A 22,790-nucleotide genomic window follows, 5' to 3' on the forward strand; every position below is an offset into this window, starting at 1 on the left:
GTACTAGACAAAAACATACATATAAAAAGGGCAGTCTCAAATTTCTTCCACGTTTAGGTTTCAATGTATATGATTAAACCAGTTATCTCTATAGACGTTTTATAGTATAATCTGCAATGCGCAATGAAAATATCCAGGCTAACTCTCCATTAAGAAGAAACATAATGAGGCACATTTTCCAGTGGCTGGGATCCTCTTCCAAACCAAAAGAAAAAGGAAAAAAAAAAAAAAAGAAAAGAAAAGAAAAAAAAAAAAGTAGTGGTATGTAGTATTTTCTGGTTCCAATAATTTTAATTACTCTGGACACTTTAGAAAATATACTCATGTTTTAGCTAAATACAAAACTATCTGTTGCTTTATTTGTAGATAAAGACTCCTACAAATATGCACAGTAAGTCCATGAAGCACTTTTAACTATCCATATGGATATTTTGATATTAAATATATACAAACATTGCTATTAAACAAAACAATGGTATTCACAAGAAGCTGCAGAAATGCATGCAATCAATGAAGGTTGAACTTTATAAATTAAAGTCTTCTATACACAATGTACAAACAGTCATGCATTTAAAAGTGAACACTATACCTCATAAGAGCACATTTTCACAGGAATATGCTGCTGCACAAATATTTGTCAATGCCAAATAAATGGAATGTTAGTAACTTAAAAGCATTGTTATTTTACGCCCAGCAAGCTGAAACTTGGTCCTTCTACAGGTGTTATCTGAAGGAAAAGCTCTCATTGTTTTGCATCTCAGTACAGGTGTTTCACCTGGCACAACACATATAAATATTTTGAAAAAGTATAGACACCTTTATCAGTTCAATATATTGTAAATAAAACTTTTCTATCTTACTTAAAATATTTGTATTATGAACTACACCAAAATATGCATGAGTTAAAGTATTGAAAAAAAAAAGTATGTATATCTCGTTTGCTTTCAAGTTTCAGTAACATTTATATTTCTTAAAAAACTATGTATACTGGCCAAGAAAATACAGTAGGGAATTATCTTTACTAACGAACTTATAAAACTGCCCTAATAATTCATTGTCCTTCGGGATTTGATATTTTATCGACTTTGCAAAGTTTCCTCTTTAAAATGTTGCAGGTATTTCTAAAAGCCAAAAAAATAATAATAATAAAATAAAATCTGCTGGTGGAAAAAAACTTTACATTTCTCTTAAAATACTAAGAATTTTCATGGGCTGGTGATCTCCAACGTGACTGTAGATTTCTTATTATAGAGTTTGCCATGGTACCAAGTTTCTCATGCATTTCAAAAAGCTGGCTTCCAGAGTAACTGTAGAGATCTTCTGAATCCAGTTGAAGAGCAAGAGCACTAATTTGTGCCATAAGATTTTTAGACAACGGGGTGTCTAAAGTCACAGGATCAATCAAATCTAAGAGAAAACAAAACACATTAAATCTATACCAGTTTAAAAAAAAAAAAAAAAAAAAAAACGATTTGTATCTCCAAACAAATTGAAAAGGAGAAAAAAGGCTAAGTACACTTGTTCAAGAAAACAAAATGCCAAAAAATACTGTTATTCTGTGTGATGTAACTGAACAAAAATTTAATGTACTTATTCTATACTTTGAAGGACTAGAAGACTGACACAATAATTAGAGAAAACCAAGTAAGACACACCTAAAATTATAGGTTTTCTTCCCCCATATACTCAGCATGAAGGATGGGACACAATTGGGTGAATTAACAGTCCGTTCAAATTAATATTGGGCTGGGAAGATGTCTTGGATATTAAAAGCCTATTCTTCTACAGGAGCAATATTCTTCCCAGCATCCATATGGCAAAACACAGCTGTTTCTAATTCTAGTTCCAAATACATACAAATACATACAAGGCAAAAATGTAAATGGCAAAAATAAACATAAAAAAACCTTTTTTCACATTGGTGGCACATACCTTTAATCCCAGCACTCCAGAGGCAGAGGCAGGTGGATCTCTGTGAGTTCAAGGTCAACTTGATCTATAGACTGAGTTCTAGGACAGGCTCCAAAGCCATAGAGAAACCCTGTCTTGAAAACCCAAAAGAAAAGTAAACCCCCCCCCAAAAAAAAATTTCCCTCCCTAATCTAAGGGTATGAAGAAAGTTAAATTTTTCCAAAAAAGTTTTGTCCTTCAAATGCAACTATCATGCTTGGCTAACATACCTGAGGCAAGCCTTTCTTCATCAGTTGAGAGGGGCTTGCTTTCTACTCCATTTACTGCCTTCTCAGAAATATCAAAAACTGGAATATCTTCAAGGCCACGAGATTTCATCTTGATCATACATTTATAACAGTAACAAAGAGAAATAAAACTTATTTTTAACTGAAATGCCCAGTCTATAATCAACACAGTTAATACTGTTTAAAAAGCCCACTCCTACTCAATACACAAAAACAGTATCCCAGCAGGCATGGTAGAGCAATTCCGTAATCCCAGCATGCTGGGAACAAATGCAGGGGGTCAGGCCAGCCTGATCTCTATAATGACTTCCAGGCCAACCAGGGAGATATAGGGAGTCTCAGCCCAAAGTATTTCTTCAAAGAGCACAGAAATTTATACTATATAATTGATATATATAATTTATGATATATGATTGGTATAGTTGGTAAAACTAATTACCCAAGCTCAGAATTTGTAAAACAGCAACTCTTAGCAAAACTAATTACGGATAAATAATCAGTGGCTATCTTTTATTTTCAAAGCTACAGAGAGCTCACTGGCAGAACACTGCCCAGCATGAACACAAGATCCTGGACAAGGATGGAAATCAGAATAAACTCTCATAAGGTGTTTCCAGGTTTGATAGATCACTGCTCAAAGAAATTACTACGACCATCAATCCTATAGAACAAACAAGATGAAAAAACAGCCACGTAAAAACTTTGGTATCAACAATTTTAGAAGGATTTCTTATGAAAATCAAAGGAGAAAAGCAAGCGATAACCCCATCCGTACAGGAATGAATAAAGAAAATGTGATATCCATGGAATATTGTTCAGCCATAAAGAGAGTAAGATTCTGACATATAATAATATATTAAAAACCTAGAAAGTAAAGTTTAAGCAAAGAAGTTAACAACCAGAGTTGGTGGTGTTCTAATATTTAAAAGTTCCAGAGTAGGTAAGACTATAGAAAAAGCATAAATAGTGAGTACCTAGAAACAGCGGGTAGAAATGAAGCATGACAGATAATGAGTTCAGGTATTCCTTATTTTGGAGTATTTCTAAAATTACATAAATCATAGGAATGGTATAAATCTAATATATTAGACTGCATGTGTCAAATTTTATTTATATGTGTACTAAATATTAAAGCTATTTAGAAATGTACATAAACAAGAAACCTTTTAATATATAAATCTAAGGATGTAAATAAAATTTTTCATAGCTAATTCTAGAGCCTATTAATAATTCAAAAAATAAGAAACCAGCCATGATGGCACACACTATTAATCCCAGCACAAGGATGGCAGAGGCAGGTGAATCTCTGTGCGGCCAGTCAGATCTACATAGTAGACAGCCAGACCTACATAGTAAGACCCCATCTCAAAAAAAGGAGAAGAAAAAAAAAAAAAAAAAAAAAAAGACTTTTTAAATAAAGATGTCACTATTAACATTATTAGCATTTTCACTGATTTAATTATATCATATGAACATATATAGAATGTGTGTATGAATAAAAGGTGTATCTCTCCCTCTCTTCTTCTCTCTCAAATGTGCTTTGGACACAATCAGCTTGTTCCAAGGAATCTGACACACTATTCTGGTATCTTTTAGAGTTCTGCATGCACATAGTGTGCATGCAAACATATAAACTGAAAGCTTTTAAAAAGAGAAAGTATTTCAGAAATTCTACCTGAGATTGCAAATTAACAGTATAGTTTATAGGTTTTGCTTGCTTTAATACAATTAACCCATGAACAAAATGTTTTTAAGCATCATAAACAATACAAAAAACAAGTAATTTCAAAAATACAGTGCACATAGCATATACCCTGAATATGTGGCAATGAGGAATCCTAACAGACAATGATTTTCATCCATTTACCCACAATTTCTAATACTATCAACAAATAGATCATGACCCCTCATATATTTATCAAGTGAACATTTTCATGGGGGTGGGGGGGGGGAGAGACACACGCATGTAGTTTTAGAATCTAAATAAAATCTGTCCCTGGATGGATGGGTGGGTGGGTGCGTGAGTAGGAGGGGAACAATTAGGAAAGTTTATACTATGTATAAAAAGTTAAAACTTGATGTCTCAACTATACACATACATTTAAAAAAAAAAAAACTGATGTATAAATCTGCAATAGTTTTAGACATATTTGAATTTGAGCCTTTAGGTTTTAGGAAAGCTGTAGCCATGGAACCATGAGTTGGTGGAAATGAAAAAGGAGAAAAGATTAACAGATTCTGAAAAAATAAATTTAAAAGTGAGTCCCGGGTACAGTATATAAAAAACAGAACTAAATAAAAGAACAAACTTCCCAGTCTAGATAAAAGTTTTTTATTGCTGTTGGTGAGCACTTTCGCTGGGTCTTTCTTTCTTTTCTTTTCTTTTTTTTTAAAGGCAAGATCTTGCTCTGTGGTCCAGACTATAGTCAAAAAGTATTGATTCAATTGTCTGCTTCCTAAGTACAGACATTAGCGAGGCAGACACTGCTCCCACCTGGATCACCTACTAAAAACATGATTCTTAGGCTAGAGAGAGCTCAGCAGTTAACAGCACTGGTTGCTTTTCCAGAGAGCCTGGGTTTGTTTCTCAGTCAGAACCCACAGGGCTGCTCACAAACATTTGTAACTCCAGTTCCAAGGGATCCCATGCCCTCTTTCTGGCCTCTGGCCTCTGTAAGCACTGCACACATGTGGTACACAGACATGCATGCAGGAAAAACACTCAAATAACAAGTTTTTACCTGTTGCTCATGGTATACCCTGAGAGCCTTTTTTACATTAAACACCTTTGGAGAGCGAATGGGAAGAGTTTTTATTTCAGATGCAGTAAGAGTACTCAAATCACCAATCGTTTTTATATTCTTGGCTCTGATAAGTTGTCCTAGACCTCTTGCCCTTTTGAAGAGAAAAAGAGAAAACATAAGTATTCTTTTATTGATTGTACCTACCTGTGTTTACTTCTCCACTTAAACTCAAAGAGTTTATTTATATAGTCCACATAATGTAAAATATCTGGAGAATTCAAAATAAAATTTGAATCCTAATGTGTATCTGGGCTTTAAAAAAATAGTGGAAATCTAATGATTCTTTTTATTCCACACTTTAATAACATAGGTATGTTCTCACTGTTGCACTTATATAAATAGTCACAGCAGGGATGGAAAACTCACTTTCACACCAGCTTTCTATTTATGGCTCAGGTCCTTCATCAGCTATAAGCTATTTTCAGTTTTTTAACCTGTCTTATCCTAGACCTTTTTAATGTGACTTCCTTCTAAGCTTATCTATGTACATGTCTGACACACTTCTTTAGAAGAATATTAAGAAATGTCTTACTGGGGAAGTATGCAGTTACATGTAATAATTCTCTTAAGATTTGGTAGTCTGGGGCTAGAGAGACAGCTCAGAGGTTAAGAGCACTGCCTGCTCTTCCAAAGGATCTGAGTTCAATTCCCTGCAGCAACCACATGGTGGCTCACAACCATCTGTAATGAGATCTGGTGCCCTCTTCTGGCTGGCTGGCATACATGCAGACAGAACACTACACAGTAAATAAATAAATCTTAAAAAAAAAAAAAAAAAAAATTGGTAGTCTGGGCCTGGAGAGAGTGCTCAGTGGTTAAGAGCACTTATTGCAATTTCAGAGGACCCAGATTCAATTTTCATTACCCACATGGCAGCTCACTGGAATGAATACAGTTCTAAGTAATACCCTCTTCTTCAGGTTTCTAGGGGTACCATGATCACACTCATACATAACTCATACATAAACTCAAAAATATGTGAATTACAAGACAAATAACGAACAAGATTTAATTGAAGCACAAACAGAAGCTCTTCAAGGAGGTCTCTATGTGAATCTATATGACAACTTATTTAGCTATGCAATTTTCATGAACTAATCTTTCTAATCTTTCATTTTTTACAATACTTACAATCCTCAGAGGGTTTACAATAAGACAATACAAGATATGTATGCAAAAAGATGCAAGTACTTGTTCATATTAGGATTTATGCATGGCTTTACTTCTGAAGTGAAATGTGTAAGAAGTAAATGCCAATTAATTCTAAACATTACAAGCTTAACCACTAAGACATTCCTCATAAGCCAGGCCTAGCAATACAGTACTGTAATACCAGATAATATGAAGGAAGGGAAAAAGAGAATCCAAAATACAACGACACTTTAGGACACAGAGCCTGTGTGTGAAGCATGTAGTTCATACAGGAAAAGCTCATTAATGTATTTTATTTTTTTTGTGTCCCTCCTCATTAAGTATTAATGTGAATTTAATCCTTATGGATCAAAAATCCACAGAGTAACAAAGAGCTCAGACTGACTTCAAATTTGATGTGCAGTAGAAGATGCCCTTGAGCTGGTCCTTAAGGTTCAGAGCTCAGGATGACCTCAAGCTGTGTAACCAAGAATGCTTTTGAACTGGCCCTACACTCCTGGCACCAGCCCAGCACCTGGCTTATACAGTACTGAGAACAGAACTCATACCTTCATTAATGTAAGTACTCTACCAACTGAACTTGAACCCTAGCACCAGATTACCCCCATCATTACTACAAAAAAAGAAAAAGAAAAAAGAAAAAAAAGCTGCATCCCAAGCAGGCTATTAACTGGTAGTCCTCCTGCTTCAGTTTCCTTAGTAGCTTAGACTCCCCTCAACAAACTGGGAAATCTTAGCAAAACTATGCCTCAAAACCACAAAGTATGAACCATAAACTTAACCGCTTACCACATGTTTGATGTAATTTGAGGTAAAATAATGTCAACAGATGCTGCACAGTTCACCAAAGCTGGGTAAACACTCTCTGTTGTTGGGGATAGCATGGATTCTTTAGCCATTTCTGTAACCTTAGAATAAATTTCAAAACCTATTAAGCAACAGAACTGAACAATAAAGTATAAAGTTACATAAAAACTAAAGCACTTCTTACTAAACACTTCTTTGAGCTCTTAAATTTAGAGCTCTGTGATCCTGGGGACAGAAATCCTTTGATTGAAGTGGTGTTATGCTAGATAGAAGTACAGAGGGGAAAAAAAAAAAAAACTCAGAACCCCAGACAACTATAAATGTTACAACTTAAAACATACAACTAAAATTGTGGTCACCTCTGTAAAATTTTAGGAAATGAAAATGAACAGGATAAACTAATGATTTACCTGTGGGATAGCTGATTAGCATGAAAAAAATTCAAAGCAGTCTGTTTCTTAATCTTCAAATACAAATTTGTATACAGATATATATAGATTTTAAGTCCATAGCTTACCTTAGTGTGTGAAGTAGGTGAAGTTTTAACACTTTTTATTATGGGAGAGCTATTTGAAGAATGAGACCTAACAACAGAGCAACGCCTATCAATGTCATCTGCCAATCCTGCTTGGTATATTGGGTCTGCAAAGGAGACACGTCTAACCTGAAAGTACAGGACAAGTTTTCATTAAGAAGACAACACCCCACCTAATGTGTTGAGTTTGTGCAAAAGCAAGACAGTGTTTGCAAACAAACTTCTTGCACAGTTGTTGCTTCGTTCAGATATTATTCATTCTAACTATACTCTCCACTATCTCTGCAGTGACAGAAAACTTTAAACAAACTCTTCTAAGTTAACAAAGTACAATATACAGAGTGTGGTGGTACAAACCTTTAATGTCAACACTCAGGAGGCAGTTTGAGGCCAGCCTGGTCTACATAGTATAGACTTGCATGTTCCAGGCCAGTCAGGGCTATATAGTGAGACCCTGTCTTAAAAACAAAATAATTAAAAAAAAAAAAAAAAAAAAAAAAAACCACAGGAGTGAAATCCCAGCAATCTGGGGGCTGAGGCATGAAATCTCCAAATTAAAGCCAATCTGGAGCTACATAGTGAGACATGTATCTCAAAAACCAAAACAAGGGCCAAAGAGACAGCTTAGTGGTTAAAAGCACTAGCTACATAACCTTGACAGCCAGAGTTCAAATCCTAGCATCAACATAAGAAGCCTGTTCTACAAAAGTCTGTAACTCCTGCTCCAAGGGTTCTGATTTGCCCTCTTCTGGCTTCACCAGGAGCACTGGCTTATGCATACTCACACACGTTGTGGTTATTCCTTTACACTATAAATATGAAGATTTATTATTATGGTTGGTTTAATAAAAAGCTAAATGGCCACTAACTAGCTGGGCAGAAGGTATGACAGGACTTCTGAAAAGGGAAACTCTGGGAAGCAGAAAGGAGAGTTGACAGCCAGACATAGAATAATCAGGATTGAGCATAATGGAGATGAGTGTGTGGAAGAATGTAGATTAAAAAATATGGGTTAATTTAAGTTCTAAGAGTTGCTTAGAAACAAGACTAATTGAAGGCAAGGCTTTTAATAATTAATTCATCTTTTGTGAATTGGTCGCCCAAAAAGTCTACACACACACCAGTAAGAATCCTGTATAATTTGATTTCAGTTAGCCAGTGGGTTTACAAATAGACAGTAATAACTAACTTATATATCTGATTTAAGCAACCATCCTAAACGTGTTTGTGAATGTGTAATATATGTATACAGACACATATGTGCATGAAGAATCAAAGGACAACTGGAAGAGAAGGAGGTCATACCTTATGTGCTTGTTGTACAACTTTTGGTGAGATGGCACATCTCATTGGCCTGGAACTCCCTAAATAGACTAGGCTACTGAGCAGAAGACCCAGGAATATATTTATCTCTACCTCCCCAACACTGGGTAGCACATGCCACCCAAGTCCAGGATTTTTCTTAAATGTGGATTCTGGGAATACAACTTGGGTCCTCATGCCTGCCTTGCAAATCACTTTACCAACTAAACTAACTTCCTAGCCCAAGTATCATGTTAGCAATTTTAACTATATTAACCTCATTGTGTCTAATTTGGCTTCTTCTCAGGGTCTACAATATGTTCACATTCAGTTATTAGCTATAAATATATAACAGAAGTCATTCCACATCACCTAGGATTGACTTTCAAGAATGGGCAGCACATAAATATCTGTCATAAAAACAATGTTAGCCTGTTTTATCTTAAGACAGACAATAGATCTGCCCTCACTGGTATAACAAAATTTTAATCTCAGCATTTAGGAGGCAGAGACAGAAGGATCTGAGTCCCAAGACAAGACTACATAAGAGACCCTGTTTCCAAAAAAAACAAAACAAAAAAAAAAAAAAAAAAGCACAAGCCTTTGGTCCCAGCACACTGGGGGGAGAGGAGACAGAGGCAGAGTTTTAGACCAGCCTGGTCTACAAGAGCTAGCTCCAGGACAGCCTCCAAAGCCACAGAGTAACTCTGTCTCGAAAAAAAGAAAAAGAAGGGGGGTGGGGGATGGGGGAGAGAGAAAGACTACCAAACAGTAGTAATTGCTAGTTAAGCCTTTGGAAGAATTCTGCAGCAGTAAATCAAACTCCAAGTGTTGTCTCATCTGGTTATTACCTCCTTACCCTTTGCAATCTACAATAAACCTGTTTTTCTAAGAGAAATAGAAAGGGGGGGGGGGAGGCTTATTTACAGCTACTGAGATGTGAACTCCAGACCAGCCAGGGATGCATAGTGAGGCTCTTTGATATAAAACAAAGAAAGCCAGCCGTTGCTGACACAGGCCTTTTAATTCCCAGCACTTGGGAGGCAGAGGCAGATGGATCTAGTTCCAGGACAGGTTCCAAAGCAATACACAGAAATCCTGTCTCAAAAAAACAAACAAAAAACCTTGTAACTGTTACATCTTCCTAAATGACTTCATCTTTTAAGTCTCAGAAGCAGTTTTCAATGTATCTTCCCAGTTTGTAAAGCAAGGCCAGAAGGAGGATCTAACAGAGTTCATGATGCAGCTGGGCGGTGGTGGCGCATGTCTATAATCCTAGAACTCAGAAGGCAGAGGCAGGTGGATCTCAGTTCAAGGCCAGCCCACTCTACAGAGCAAGTTCCCATAACAGCTAGCTAGGGCTACACAGAGAAACGCGGAGGAGGAAGGGAGGAAGGAAAAAGAAAGCTAAAAGAAGAGACAAAAAAGCAAACTGCACTTACACAAGGTCCTAGCACCCACATCAACCAGCTTACAACTTGATGCCTCTGGTTTTGATAGTCACCTGTACTCCTGTGTACATATCATAATACAGATAACTAAAAGTATAAATATCTAAAAAAAAATGTACTTGCTGGCCAATCACAAGACTATGCCACCAGACTATAACCCTAGATAGCTGAGGCATAAATGACAGTTCATTACAAGGTCAGCATGGATGACATAGAAAGGTCCCCACACCCAAGAAAAGGTAAAGATCAAACAAAGCACCATGTGCTCACTCTCGGAATCTCTCTCTCTCTCTGTGTGTGTGTGTGTGTGTGTGTGTGTCTGTCTGTGTCTGCCTGTCTCATAATTCAATTTCTTTAACAGAATTAGAGTGACCATTAAGACATCATGTCCAAGTATCTATAAGTAAGTGCTGAGCCTTCTCAATCAACAGCAATCAATGCTGCCTGCCTGGCTTCTTAAATCTTAAATTATAGAAAAAAAGGTCCTAATATGACCCAGTCATTATGCTTACAGTGGACCCCATACACACCTGCATCAAGTTCTTCAGTATGAGACCCAAGACTACATGAACGATTCCTGTCCTTTCCACACCAACCATGGCAAATAATCAGTGAGTGGCCACCACCCTAATACCCTATCCTTTGCTAGGTTTCACCGATAATACAAGCAAACAATAGATTGATTACAGTTACCATCATTCTTACCTTGTTAACTGGTGATGAGATCTCATCTTCGTGGGATCTTTTAAGTCCTCTCTTTAAAATGCTTGTGGATGGTGAAGCCAAAGGAGACCAGACACAGCGTGCCTGCATACCACTAGGACTTTCATTTGCTGATCCAAAGGAAGGATCCAATTCTCTCAATTTTTCAGGAGAAGCATTATTGTTTTCTGATACTAGTTCAGAAGTCACTTCAGATGTCAGAGACTGTGGTAATTCCTCCACTTTCTCTGAAGTAAGACAAACTTCCTGCAGATTATCATTATCCACTCCAGTTGGATTGCCACTTAATTCTGTCTCGTCCAATTTATCAAGCTCAATGTTTCTTTCAGTTTTGTGATAAACACTTCCTTCTTCAGAACTCTTTTCAGGTGTGTCACAAACAAAGCTTTCAGTTTTGACATCTGGTCTTCCAACTGGTGCTTCTTCAGATGTAGAAGTACTAACAATCGTGTCCCTATTGTTTGCCCCAGTGTTGTCAATTTCAGCCTTCAACTGAGCTGATACTGCTGTTATGTAACTTTCTGTTTCTTTGTTCATTTCCTCACATGAGCTTGAATCAGATTCAATGCTATCTACCTCGGATTCCACCCTTGCTGGATGCTCAGTCTGAATACTCTTGCTTACAGGTGAGATTTTATCAGAAAAACCCACATCAGAATTCAAGCCCTCAGTGGCTGTTCCTTCAGCATTCACTTCAGGTGTGACTGCTTCAAAATCATCTTTATTTTCTTCCTCCGTTGCCATATCTACAGAAACATCCAGTTGGCCACTCTTCTGTTCAGAGAAGGAAGCTCCAAACGTGTCATCTCCTACATTTAATTCCATAGCTTCAAGCCCCTCTGAGTTGGATCCAGCTATTACTTTGCATACATTCCCTACATCATTGATGTCAAATTCTCTTTTCAGAACAGCGCCTGGACTTTCTACTTTGTTATTTGAAAAATATTTCTGTGAAGTGTCCTTAGAATCACTTAAGCATGGGTCTTCAGCATTAAATGCCTCTTTACATGTCTCTTGGATTTCAGATACTGTTTCACTAAAATCTTTATCTACTATTTCAGATGGGAGAATGTTTTTCCTATCTTCTTCCAATCCAGTTTCAGACATAATTAAGTCACCAGTAGTAGCATTCTCTTCTTTAAGACCCAAATAAAAATTCATGCTAGGTTGTTCATCTACCAACTTTGTTTCAGTGTCATGCTCATTAGCATCACAAGTTTCATGTGTAGTCTCATGTGCTTGCAAATCTGTCTTTGTCTCCATGTTCTTCACAGCACAATTCTCTGTGTTCTTTAACCCAATAAATGACTTTTCCTGGGATAGTGATTTTTCCCCACAGCAGTCACAGCTCTTAGATCTCCTGACTCTCCTGCTTCTCTTGTGTTGGCATTCAACTGCTTGGGCCCATTTCTCAGAAGGCACGGAAATGTCTGATGTCTCCACTTTTGAGCATTCACCCACAGTATCAGAATCTCGTTTATGTAATCTCTTACTGGCATTCCTAGTCCTGAGATTTGATTCAGGCACAGGTGGACTTGCAAATGAGTTATTTACACATTTGCTAGTCTTACTTTTGTCCTCACCTGTAACTGGTGTATCAGTAACTTGCAGTGAATCTGAAGAACCAGTGGCCTCCTGAAGGATGACCCTGTTTGTACTTTCTTCACAAATCTGAGCCACTGCATCTACATCAACTTCAGGAACTGTCTGGCCATCATATGTCTCATTTGCAGTTTTTATACATTCCTCTTGGACCATTTTTTCTTCTTGCTCTCCAATGTCAACACTATCACTGCTTTTATTTTTCCATTTTCCAGATCGTTTCTTCCTAGAAATTTCTTCCTTTGCCTCAGAACTATCAGATTCTGAGTTTTCAACATTTGAAAGCAACCCCTGAGATGCTCTTCTCGTCTGGTAACGTGTACGTCCTCTCAAAGGCTTCTCAGATGACTTATCTACATTGTCCTGGGTACCACCTCCCTCAGAACTAACATCCTCATGGTCCGATTTTCTTTTATTTTGGCCAATTTCAGCATTAACATTGGGTTCCTCTATAGTTTTCTCATCATGTAAACTATTTCCTTTTTCAGTTAAGTTTTCCTGTACAGGTAACTCAGCAGGTAGTTTTTGCTTGGGCAACTTGTCGTCTTTTATATGCAATGGACTCTTTGGAACTGTTTTTTCTTCTTCCTTCCGTCTTTCCTTTTTTGGTTGACCATTATCCTTATCTTGGCTGTCAGTTGAAGACTCTATTTCTGCACGCCGCCTTGAAGACCGTCTGAGGGTTTTTGGATTTGCAGCTACTGCAGCTTGACTATCTTCGTTTACTATTTGATCTGCTAGTGTTGCAACTGGGGGTGTGTTTTCTTTAGATTCCATATTAATGCCTACGTTTTTCTCTTCTGTATTTAAGTCTTCCAATAAAGAATTTTCAACTACTGGTTTAGGAGTTCTATCTTCATGCTCTTGGACGGCTTCAGAAGGATGATCGTGATTTTTTGACTCACATTCTCTTTGACTGAGCAAGTCAGGAGACTTATTTTCTGATACATGTTCCTCCTGTTCAGATCTCAGGGAAGGCTTAGACTTTTTATTAGCTGACTGCTCAGCTTTACTCCATCTCCGGCCTGATTTCTTACTTCCATTAACTAATTTTTCTGAATCAGATTTTGAGTGAGTAACTTCTCTTTTCCTTGCTTTTGGTGGTATATCAGTTTTAGTTGTGTTTTCCTGGTTATTTCTCACTGTAACAGTGGAGGACATGTTATTCAAAGGGGATGGGCTAAAAGGTCTATTTTCTGAACCATCAAATTTCTCCAAAGTAATAAAGGTTTGCCTCCGACTTGTAGGCTGTGGAGGAGTTCCAGAAACAGTGGCATTAGAAACTGAACTACTGTTGAGCACCAGTGGACTTTCTGTACTAGATGAACATTCAGCTTTTGTCTTTGACGAAATTAACATATTTTTTGTAGCATCAACATCAGAGCTCAGCATTTCTGAATTGGTTTCAGCAACAGAACCACAGTCATTTGGTAAGGATTTTTTTTCAGGATGTTCATCCACATCACAGTTTTCCATGGCATCTTGAGGGGTGAAAACTGCACTCTCCATTTGCTCCTCCTAAAAACAAATTACATACTAAGAAATTACCTTAGGAAATTTAAATATAATACTGTAATAACTAAGATTTTCTTGGGAAACAAGTATAAACTCTGATAATTCAATATACTTCCAAAGCACTGCAAATGTTCCCAAAATATCAGCAAACAACTGTCTAAACTGCTAGTGTTAGCTAAAGCCACACTGGAGGCCAAGACTGCTTGGTAGGCAGAGATTAAGAGAAACCATAAAACTACAGCTCCATAGGAGCTACAGGCCATCCTGGACTACAGGAGGCACTACTTTGATCCCTTCAACTCCAGGTGCCACTTACAATGTATTTGAACTACATGTATCATGTACAATTCTGTTATAAATGCATGGTTCAGAACTAGGAGATTATTATAAATTGTAATTAATGAAACAAAGATCTAAGAAATGTTACACTTTTCTACATCTCATAACAGTAGGATGATTATAAAAACACTGAAGTATCAAACAATGGTTATACCTTAATTATCCTGGTATCTTCTTTTGATTTTTCAGTTAAAGTGGGGCTTTCCCTAAGAAATACAATTATACACATATTAGATTTTTTAACTATATAATTAAGAAACTAATCATAAAAGTTATGTACTCACATAGATTCTTCTTGACTAAACTGAGCAGAAAATAAAGTGTCTTGTGAAGCATCCAGATTATTATACAAGGCAGGAATATCACACCTGGGGGCGGGGGGAGAAATGTTATACATAAAATTCCCAAAACCTGGTGATATTCCCAGCCAAGTTATGGCTGGCTGGTAGTGGCACACCATCTGTCAACTATCAAGATTTCCGAGGCACCAAAAAACAAAAAAGCCAATAGGTATGATGACATCTTAGTTCTCACAACAAAGTTGCATAGAGCTCAAGATAAAAAGCCCACAAACCGTTTTGTCTTAAGAACTTCTTTCTGGTGCTCAGTCAGAACCCTTGCCTTTGCCTCTTTTCCTTCTGGAGGTATGAACACAAAGTCCGTAGACTTTTCCTCTTCCAAAAGTTTACTGCTCTTTAGTTTTGGAGATGATGATTCTAGTTTCAGCTGTAGGTTTTTAAGAAGTAAATATATGAGTTTCCACATTATTTTCTAATTCTTGTTTTCTAACACTGATATTTTTTCAAAACTGACTAGAAAGTTTAAATTAACACACACCCGTATATATAATCTGTCTATTAAAGCAGTCCAGGTTGACCTGAACTTATGATTCTATCTTGACCTACAAAATGTTAAGATTACAAGCACAGAAACAATATTCACAATAAGAAATTAAATGTCCTATGTGTTCTCCTAACTCTAATATTCAAAAGATAAAAGTAGTAAGCTTTTTAGGAGGGAAGTCTATAGAGTTAGAGATAGGTGCTTTACCTAAGCAACAATTAAAGTTCTTCTAATCAAAGCACCTAAACTACTGTAATGTACTATGCTGTTTTCATTCTCTCTTCCTCAGGAAAGCTGCCCAAGATAACTAAATGTAATACTGAGAATGACCACGAGGCTAAGCATCATACAGATTTGCCACTCTGGGCTTCTTATCGACACACTATCACAGCTGTCACTATCATCCTAACACAAACCCAAAATTTACTTGGACTTCCATAGCTCTTTCCTCCAAATAAGAGTTTTTTGTGTACTTAAAATTCCAGTAAATATACTTTTGAAAACATACTTTGCCCGACAGCTTCACATTTTCTTTTTTATCCTTTGTTTGAGCCAAAAAGGAATCTCTTTTTCCACTTGATTTTCTTTCCATGCCACTTATCTTGACATTTAATTGTGAATTTTCTGCCTATTAAGTTAAAAATGAACACATCAAGTACATGCCTACTCTACTTGCTTCTCCTTTTCAGAGTATAAAAATTTGTCTAATGATTATTCGTTTTAAACAGTATAAATTTCTGACAATTTTAGTCTACTGAAAACAGGAATGCCACTATGCAAATATACTTACCTACTGCTATAGTCAAAATTCTTTCAGAAAAAAAAAAAAAACAAAAAACAAAAATCCCACAGTATTCCACTGTGTTTTTTTCTTCTGATTCTAAACACACTTATTCCTGAATGAAAAGCTTCATGTAGGCTAAGGAAAAGGTTGCGTTACTGAATTCTTTCCTGTTCAAGTTCTGATTATTGCTGCTCACTCATAACAAACTACTCAAATTTTAAAAAGTGGGGGGGGGGGAGAACCCCAACTTACAGCATCTGAATATGGTACACTGCATTCATCCATCATTTCAACATTTTCCAAACCAGGCAAGAGAAGCAAAGTCTTTTGTTTGGCTTGTCTTAATATCGGTCTGTAAAGAAAAGTGCACTGATATTTTAAAAAAGCACACCAGTAATATTAACAATATTACATTAATTTAATTATGGGAATGAATCCCTGGCTGGCCTCAAACTTGTGATTTAGCTCATTGACCTTGAGTTTGCAGCCATATCTAATTTATGCTGTGATGGTAATAAAGCCCAAGGTTTCGTGTATGCTAAGAAAACAAACACTATCATCAACATAGCACCAGTCCTGTTTATAATTTTTATGTAGCAACTATACCTGATTTGTGTCTATTTACACATATACAACACTTTTTCTCTATACTTTTCACATCACTTCCAATCTTCCTTAACTTTCAAGCAAGGCATAAATATGCTTTGTGACTATAATTCCATCACACTGGAAGGTGAGACAAATCACCTGGTATTCAAGACCAAACTATGCTACAAGTGTGAAACTTAAAAAAAAAAATTAAGAAACGGGGGGGGGGGGGGGGGGTTGTAAGTGGTACTTTAATCGCTAAATGCAGTGACACTTCCACAGGATCCAGGTTCAATTCCCAGCACCCACAACCAGTTCCAGGTGATCCAATTCCCTCTTCTTCCCTCCAAACCACCAGGTATGCACATGTCATATAGATGCACGTAAATGCACCTATACACATTTTTTTTAAAAAAAATTCAACAGTTTTTAAACTATCAGAAATTAATGAGGTGGCTCAGCAGTTGGATTAATAAATGATAAATTAATATATCACTACATTTCTCTTATCTAATATAACAAACAAGAAAAACTATATACAACAAGATCACTGACTTGCTCTTCCAAAGGATCTGGCAGCTTCACAGTCTAACTCCAGTACAAGGAAGCTGCAATTAGTAGTGCCCAGTAGAGACAGAGATCAGACATGAAAGTGATGTTCAGACACTCATCCAGAGGAAACACTCCTTCATATAAAGTATTTTCTCAATTTCTTTTTAGGATATGCTAGACTTTCTGGCATATGCTTTTAATTCTAGCACTCAGAGGCAGGGAGAAGTGAACCTGTGAGTTTGAGGACAGCCTAGGGTTATATAGCAACCCTGTCTAGCTTCATTAATAACCTTCAAGTCTATACCCTTGTTTATTTATGGAGTTTTCCAATGTATATACTGATTCCCAGAATGTTAAGTCTAACAGAAGTCAACCCAAGTTTAATGGCTACTACATAGTTTAAGAATACAATTAAGAAACTATATAGTTTACATGATAGAGCATGTAGCTATAGGAAGTTGTGATGCTAACTTACTTTAATTCCTCGGGATAAACGAGAGCTGTCGCTTTAGCAAATGTAGCATTCCACAACAAAGCACTCTGTTTCCGAATCTGTTTGTTCTTGTGAAGAAACACTATGCACAGAAGTGGAGAAAGCTGTCCAAGAAGTTCGCTGTCATAAGCTCCAGAGTAGTTGTACTGTAGACAAGCAACAACTTCTCCTAATAGCTTTTCTAACTAGAAAAGAATGGGAGAAGCAAAATGTATAAATAGAAATTTACAAACATGTTACTATTTCAATTTTTAAAATCTAGACCATCTTTAAACACCATGGTCACAACATACACTACTCTGTCAATGAACAATCAGGTAAATTTAAGTACTAATATTGTAATTTGAAGTTGTCTGTTAGCAGGCTAAAATGTATTGATAAATTGTAAATTACAGCCAACAATCATCACATTAAAAAGACCTGAGGAATTTCATGAATTTAAAATAGTAAATTCTAAAGAAAAAACCCAGCTCCCTAAGAATGTATCCATATATTATTTTATGACCATTAAAATACAGCAATGGGGCTAGAGGTTCAGTGGATAAGAGCACTTACTGTTCTTCCAGAAGACCTGTTTATTTAGTCCCAGCACCTGAACTATCTGTGCAGGGGATCTAATGCCTTCTTCTGACCTCCAAGGTAGCATATATTTACATAATTATACACACATGCACATATTTAAAAAAAAAAATTTTAAATGCGGCAAGATGACAAGGAGTGAAGGCACTTGCCATTAAAGCTGATAGGCATGTCAGTCACTGAAACCTACATGGTAAGAGAGTACCAATTCCCACACATCCTCAGACCTCCACTCACACCATGGCATACATACATGCACACATATATGCGCGCACACAAAATGTATATACAAATGTAAATAATAACCACTTAAAATCAATTATGTTTGAAATTGGTAACTGCATAAACCATATGCTGTCTTCATTGACCAATAAAAGGTATATTTTATGGACACTATCTACTTACCTTGCTGTTCAGACTACTATACACTTTAGGAACTTCATCAAGCCTGGGAAGACAGATATAAATTTGTTACCATTTATATTCTAAGATGGCATCACTTACACTAGTTATCAAGCTAATTCTCCAAGAGAACAAACATACACACAAAAACAAGGAGAACCATGCACATTGTAATGTGAAATATCCCAAGAATTACAAAAGATTGCCAAATATCAAGCACAAAGTAAACATATAAACATTAAGAAAATGAATCTTTAAAAGTGACCTCAAAGTGTTCATGGTAACTACTTGTCTATCATCCTGTCTTTTCTTTGTGCGGGGTTAGGAGTGGAAGCCAGGGCCTTTACTAAGCTATTTCACCATACCCACACATACTTTTTTTTTTTTTTTTAAAGTGTGGGCAGGTGCCTGGAGGCCAGGGAAAAGGCAGAAGTCAGAAGAGAATTACTTGAAGCTGGAAATACCAGCAGTTTAAGCCTCCCCATTGTGGATGCTGAAAGCTAAACTCCAACCCTCTGTAAGAGCAAACACTCTTAACTACTCAGCCATCGCTCTGGCTTCTGCCTGTACATTTTTTAATAAAATAATGATTAAACTATATAACAATCTGTGGCTGGGGGGGTTATGATGCACACCTTTAATCCCAGCACTCAGGAGACAGAGTCTCTGTGAGTTGAGGTCAACCTGGTCTACAAAGTGAGTTCCAGGACAAAAAGAACCTTAATCAAAAAAAACAAGGAACTTTGTTCATCAGACATAATGGTTAATACAAATAATGATATACATACAAATAATGCTTAAATGTATCTTGATACGAAAAGCTGGGTATAGAACCATAGAAGCCCACTGATCAGAAACTGGGATATGCGTTTAAGAGAATGAGATTTCTGTGTGTGTAATTGAATAGTGTTTAATTACATACTATCAAGTCAAACATCTATACTATACATTTAATAAGTATGTTTCTTTGCATAAACAACGAAAAATCACTTGCAAAACTGAAAAGTGCAAAGGGAGGAAAAAAAGTCAAATGAAATAGTTCTAAGCCCTATCTCAAACTTCTATATACTAGACTTATTCTAGTATACCATTCAGGACAACAAATCTGATAAGAAAGCAAGTTACTAATCATACGTAAATTACGCATTATCATGGCTGAGAAGACAGGCTCAGCTGGTTAAGTGGTTGTCACACAAACACAAGGACCTGAGTTTGATCCTGAAAACCTGAATGAAAGCTAAACATAAGGGCACACAGACTTACAACTGTAGGGCTAAAAAGGATACCTAAGTGCTTCCTAGAGTTTGCAGCTGGAATTGATGAGTTCAGGGTTAATGAGAGGCTGTCTCAGAAAGCAATGACAGTTAATAGAAGGCAGTCTATGACTTCTACATGTATGTGCATACATGTAAACATATTTATGAACATGTACACATAAAAAAATCATATATACTTGATTCAACATGGATAAGCTAAAAATACTTACTTTGAGTTTTCATACAATAAAGCCAGAGGTCTTGTAAAAGTTGCAAATATTTCTCGAATCATAGAAGGCAAGGAAATATGTCCAAATATATTGGAAAGCATGCTGATGATGGAGTTACCAATAGTAAGCAATGCATCAGAACACTTTTCCTTGAAGCTCATAGTGTGGAAAGAATGGATCACTCTCACAATTAGCTTAAATAAAGAAGCCAATTTCCCAAGGGGTTCCTTCTTCTTTCTGGACCAATCTGAAGATCTCTGTGGTGCTAAGACATAATTGGATTGATTACAAACTTAAGTACGTACTTTGGTATGTGTCACTATCACTTTTGTATTTTGCGTTCAAATGCTAAATACATCAACTATGTATGTTCTTGCTGTTAACTAAAACCTCAGATAAACCTTCAAATAATAAAGCATTACTGAATAAATATCACTAGAGTAGTTCTAGAAATGAAGATCAAATCCAACATGAGCTAGCAGATCTCAAATAAACCCCCCCCAAAAAATACATTTCAATTTCTTTTATTCCTCAGAATTTCAACAACTAGTTTATAATTACTAAATCACATGCATAATTGGCAAAGACAAATTATCATGAATTTTCAATAATTATAATAGAAATTAATCTTCCTAACTCATCTATATACAGTTCATTGATTCCTGCAAATGAGAAAATACAAACACTATTTTCTAGACTGTAATATTTACTTTAAAGTACATTTTCCTTTTCAGTTCCTCTTAGATCATCATTTCTCTCCAGATTCCAGGTACTAAACAAAGCCCATGTTTCTCTTGCCCTGAAAGTCACTCTTATTCCAAAATTATCTGTTTCTATAAAACAATCAAGTCTTAGAGAGCTCATATTTAAGGGTGGGGAAAAGTCTACCTCACACCTTACAAACCTCATGGTCAACTCAAACTAGAGTTGCTACTAAAATATATTCTCTCTAGGATCAGTTTCTTCAACATAAATACATGTTAAAAATGATATTCAAAAATTCTTGTATAAAATGTTGAGTCTGGGGTGCCAGGATATGGCTTTGGTAAGACAAGGGATGTCAGGAAGCTGTCCCAAAATTGTCTGACAAAATTTTATCACAAAAATTACCTGAGCAAACTTCAAAACCTGCAGCAAGGTCCTCACTTAAATTGGAGAGGTACAATGGCAGCAAGAACCATGAATCACCACATGACAATGAGAAGCATATCCACAGAAATAGGTAACACATATCACTACACATCCACACCCCAGCTTTCCTCAGAAAGAAGATCCAGAAACAATGGTACCTTAGTAGCAATGAATTGCTCTAGCTTTTTACACCCCAGCCTCAGATAAAAAGAACTATTTTTCTGGGGGAAAGTACAAAATATAACTGAATAATCTGCAAAACTCACAAACAGAAACTTGTCAAAATACTTTGATAGATGTCATTCAGTAATAAAGTGCTTTTCTAACAAAGATTCTGGGTTTGATTACCCCAATACAAAAGTGGGGTAGGCTGAATATTGTGTTATATAATCCCAATGCTGGGAGGAATAAACAGGAATATTGGGGGGGGGGGGAGGCTTTGCTGACCAACCAGTCTAGCCAATCAGTGAACTCAAACTTTAGTGAAGTCCTGTTTCAAAAAAATTAAGCATTAAGAAATAGAGCAGTGATTCTCAACCTTACACTTCCTCATGTTGTGCTGATCCCAACCATAAAATCCAAGCATCAACACTGATAGCTTGAGCTGTTATGTTGGAACATGTTATCTACACTTCTAGAATTCAAACTATGATTCTATTCGATAACTGAAATAAGAGAATGACAGTTTAAAACAGGGATTTTTACGCTGTAACTGGTTTTAAAAAAAAAAAAAAATTTGACTTGGGGTAGGAGAGGTTATCTGTTGAGACAGGTTTCTCTGGATAGCAGCCCTGGCTGTCTTGAAACTCTATACACCAGGCTACCCTCGAACTGTCTGCCTCTGTTTCACAAGAGCTGGGATTAAGGCGTGTGCCACTACCAGGTAAGAAATTGACTTCAGACACAAACTAATTTAATATAATCAAATGAAAACAGTGTGATCATTTCAGAAATCATTGTTGAGTGGCAGCCATGGAAGATCATGCCTGTAATTCCACAAGATCAACCAATAAATTCTAGAACTATCATCTATAAAGTCCCAAGCTAGCCTCGGGTACCATGTAAAAGCCTATATCCAAAAAACAGTTTTACAACCAAAGTATCAAAGAATTAATAAGATACATTAGTAGTCATGATAAAATCATGAGTCAGTGTCATAGAGAACAAGGTACTTTGGACTAGGATATATAGCTAATTTGGTAGAGTGCTAGCAACCATGTATAAAACCCTGGGATGGATCCCCAAACATAGCAACTCAGTATGTAGAAATAGGAAGATATGAAGTCAAGAACATCTTTGGTATATATGGAGTCGAAACCCGGCCTCATGTAAGTAGATGTGTAAGTGAGTTCCTCCTTGTGGCAAGTTATAAGGCCAATCTGGGCTGTTTGCCTCTGCCTCAAACAAAAAAACCAAAAACAAAGTGGATATTTACAATCTCTTATGGTGGCCACAATATACGATTTCTTGCCTGGTAGTGGCACATGCCTTTAATCCCAGTTCT

The 22,790-nt window shown here is 36.5% G+C and overlaps 1 protein-coding gene across 1 annotated transcript in view; it reads right to left on the bottom strand.

Moving 5' to 3' along the window:
* Positions 1-259: 259 nt before the first annotated feature.
* Positions 260-22,790, bottom strand: part of Rif1 (replication timing regulatory factor 1) — a 53,778-nt gene continuing 31,247 nt past the window's right edge. Inside the window, exons 22-36 of the mRNA XM_051184715.1 lie at positions 20,156-20,420; positions 18,673-18,715; positions 17,671-17,873; positions 16,308-16,407; positions 15,780-15,899; positions 15,003-15,154; positions 14,713-14,796; positions 14,583-14,634; positions 10,955-14,092; positions 7,479-7,625; positions 7,146-7,223; positions 6,944-7,062; positions 4,940-5,093; positions 2,181-2,289; positions 260-1,407 (exon numbers count right to left, since the gene is read on the bottom strand). Coding sequence (XP_051040672.1) covers positions 1,196-1,407; positions 2,181-2,289; positions 4,940-5,093; positions 6,944-7,062; positions 7,146-7,223; positions 7,479-7,625; positions 10,955-14,092; positions 14,583-14,634; positions 14,713-14,796; positions 15,003-15,154; positions 15,780-15,899; positions 16,308-16,407; positions 17,671-17,873; positions 18,673-18,715; positions 20,156-20,420 — 4,976 coding nt within the window. The 3' untranslated portion in view covers positions 260-1,195. The remainder of the gene's footprint in view (positions 1,408-2,180; positions 2,290-4,939; positions 5,094-6,943; positions 7,063-7,145; positions 7,224-7,478; positions 7,626-10,954; positions 14,093-14,582; positions 14,635-14,712; positions 14,797-15,002; positions 15,155-15,779; positions 15,900-16,307; positions 16,408-17,670; positions 17,874-18,672; positions 18,716-20,155; positions 20,421-22,790) is intronic.

The sequence above is a fragment of the Phodopus roborovskii genome, unplaced genomic scaffold (genome assembly GCF_943737965.1).
Source record: "Phodopus roborovskii unplaced genomic scaffold, PHOROB, whole genome shotgun sequence".
Lineage (NCBI taxonomy): Eukaryota > Metazoa > Chordata > Mammalia > Rodentia > Cricetidae > Phodopus > Phodopus roborovskii.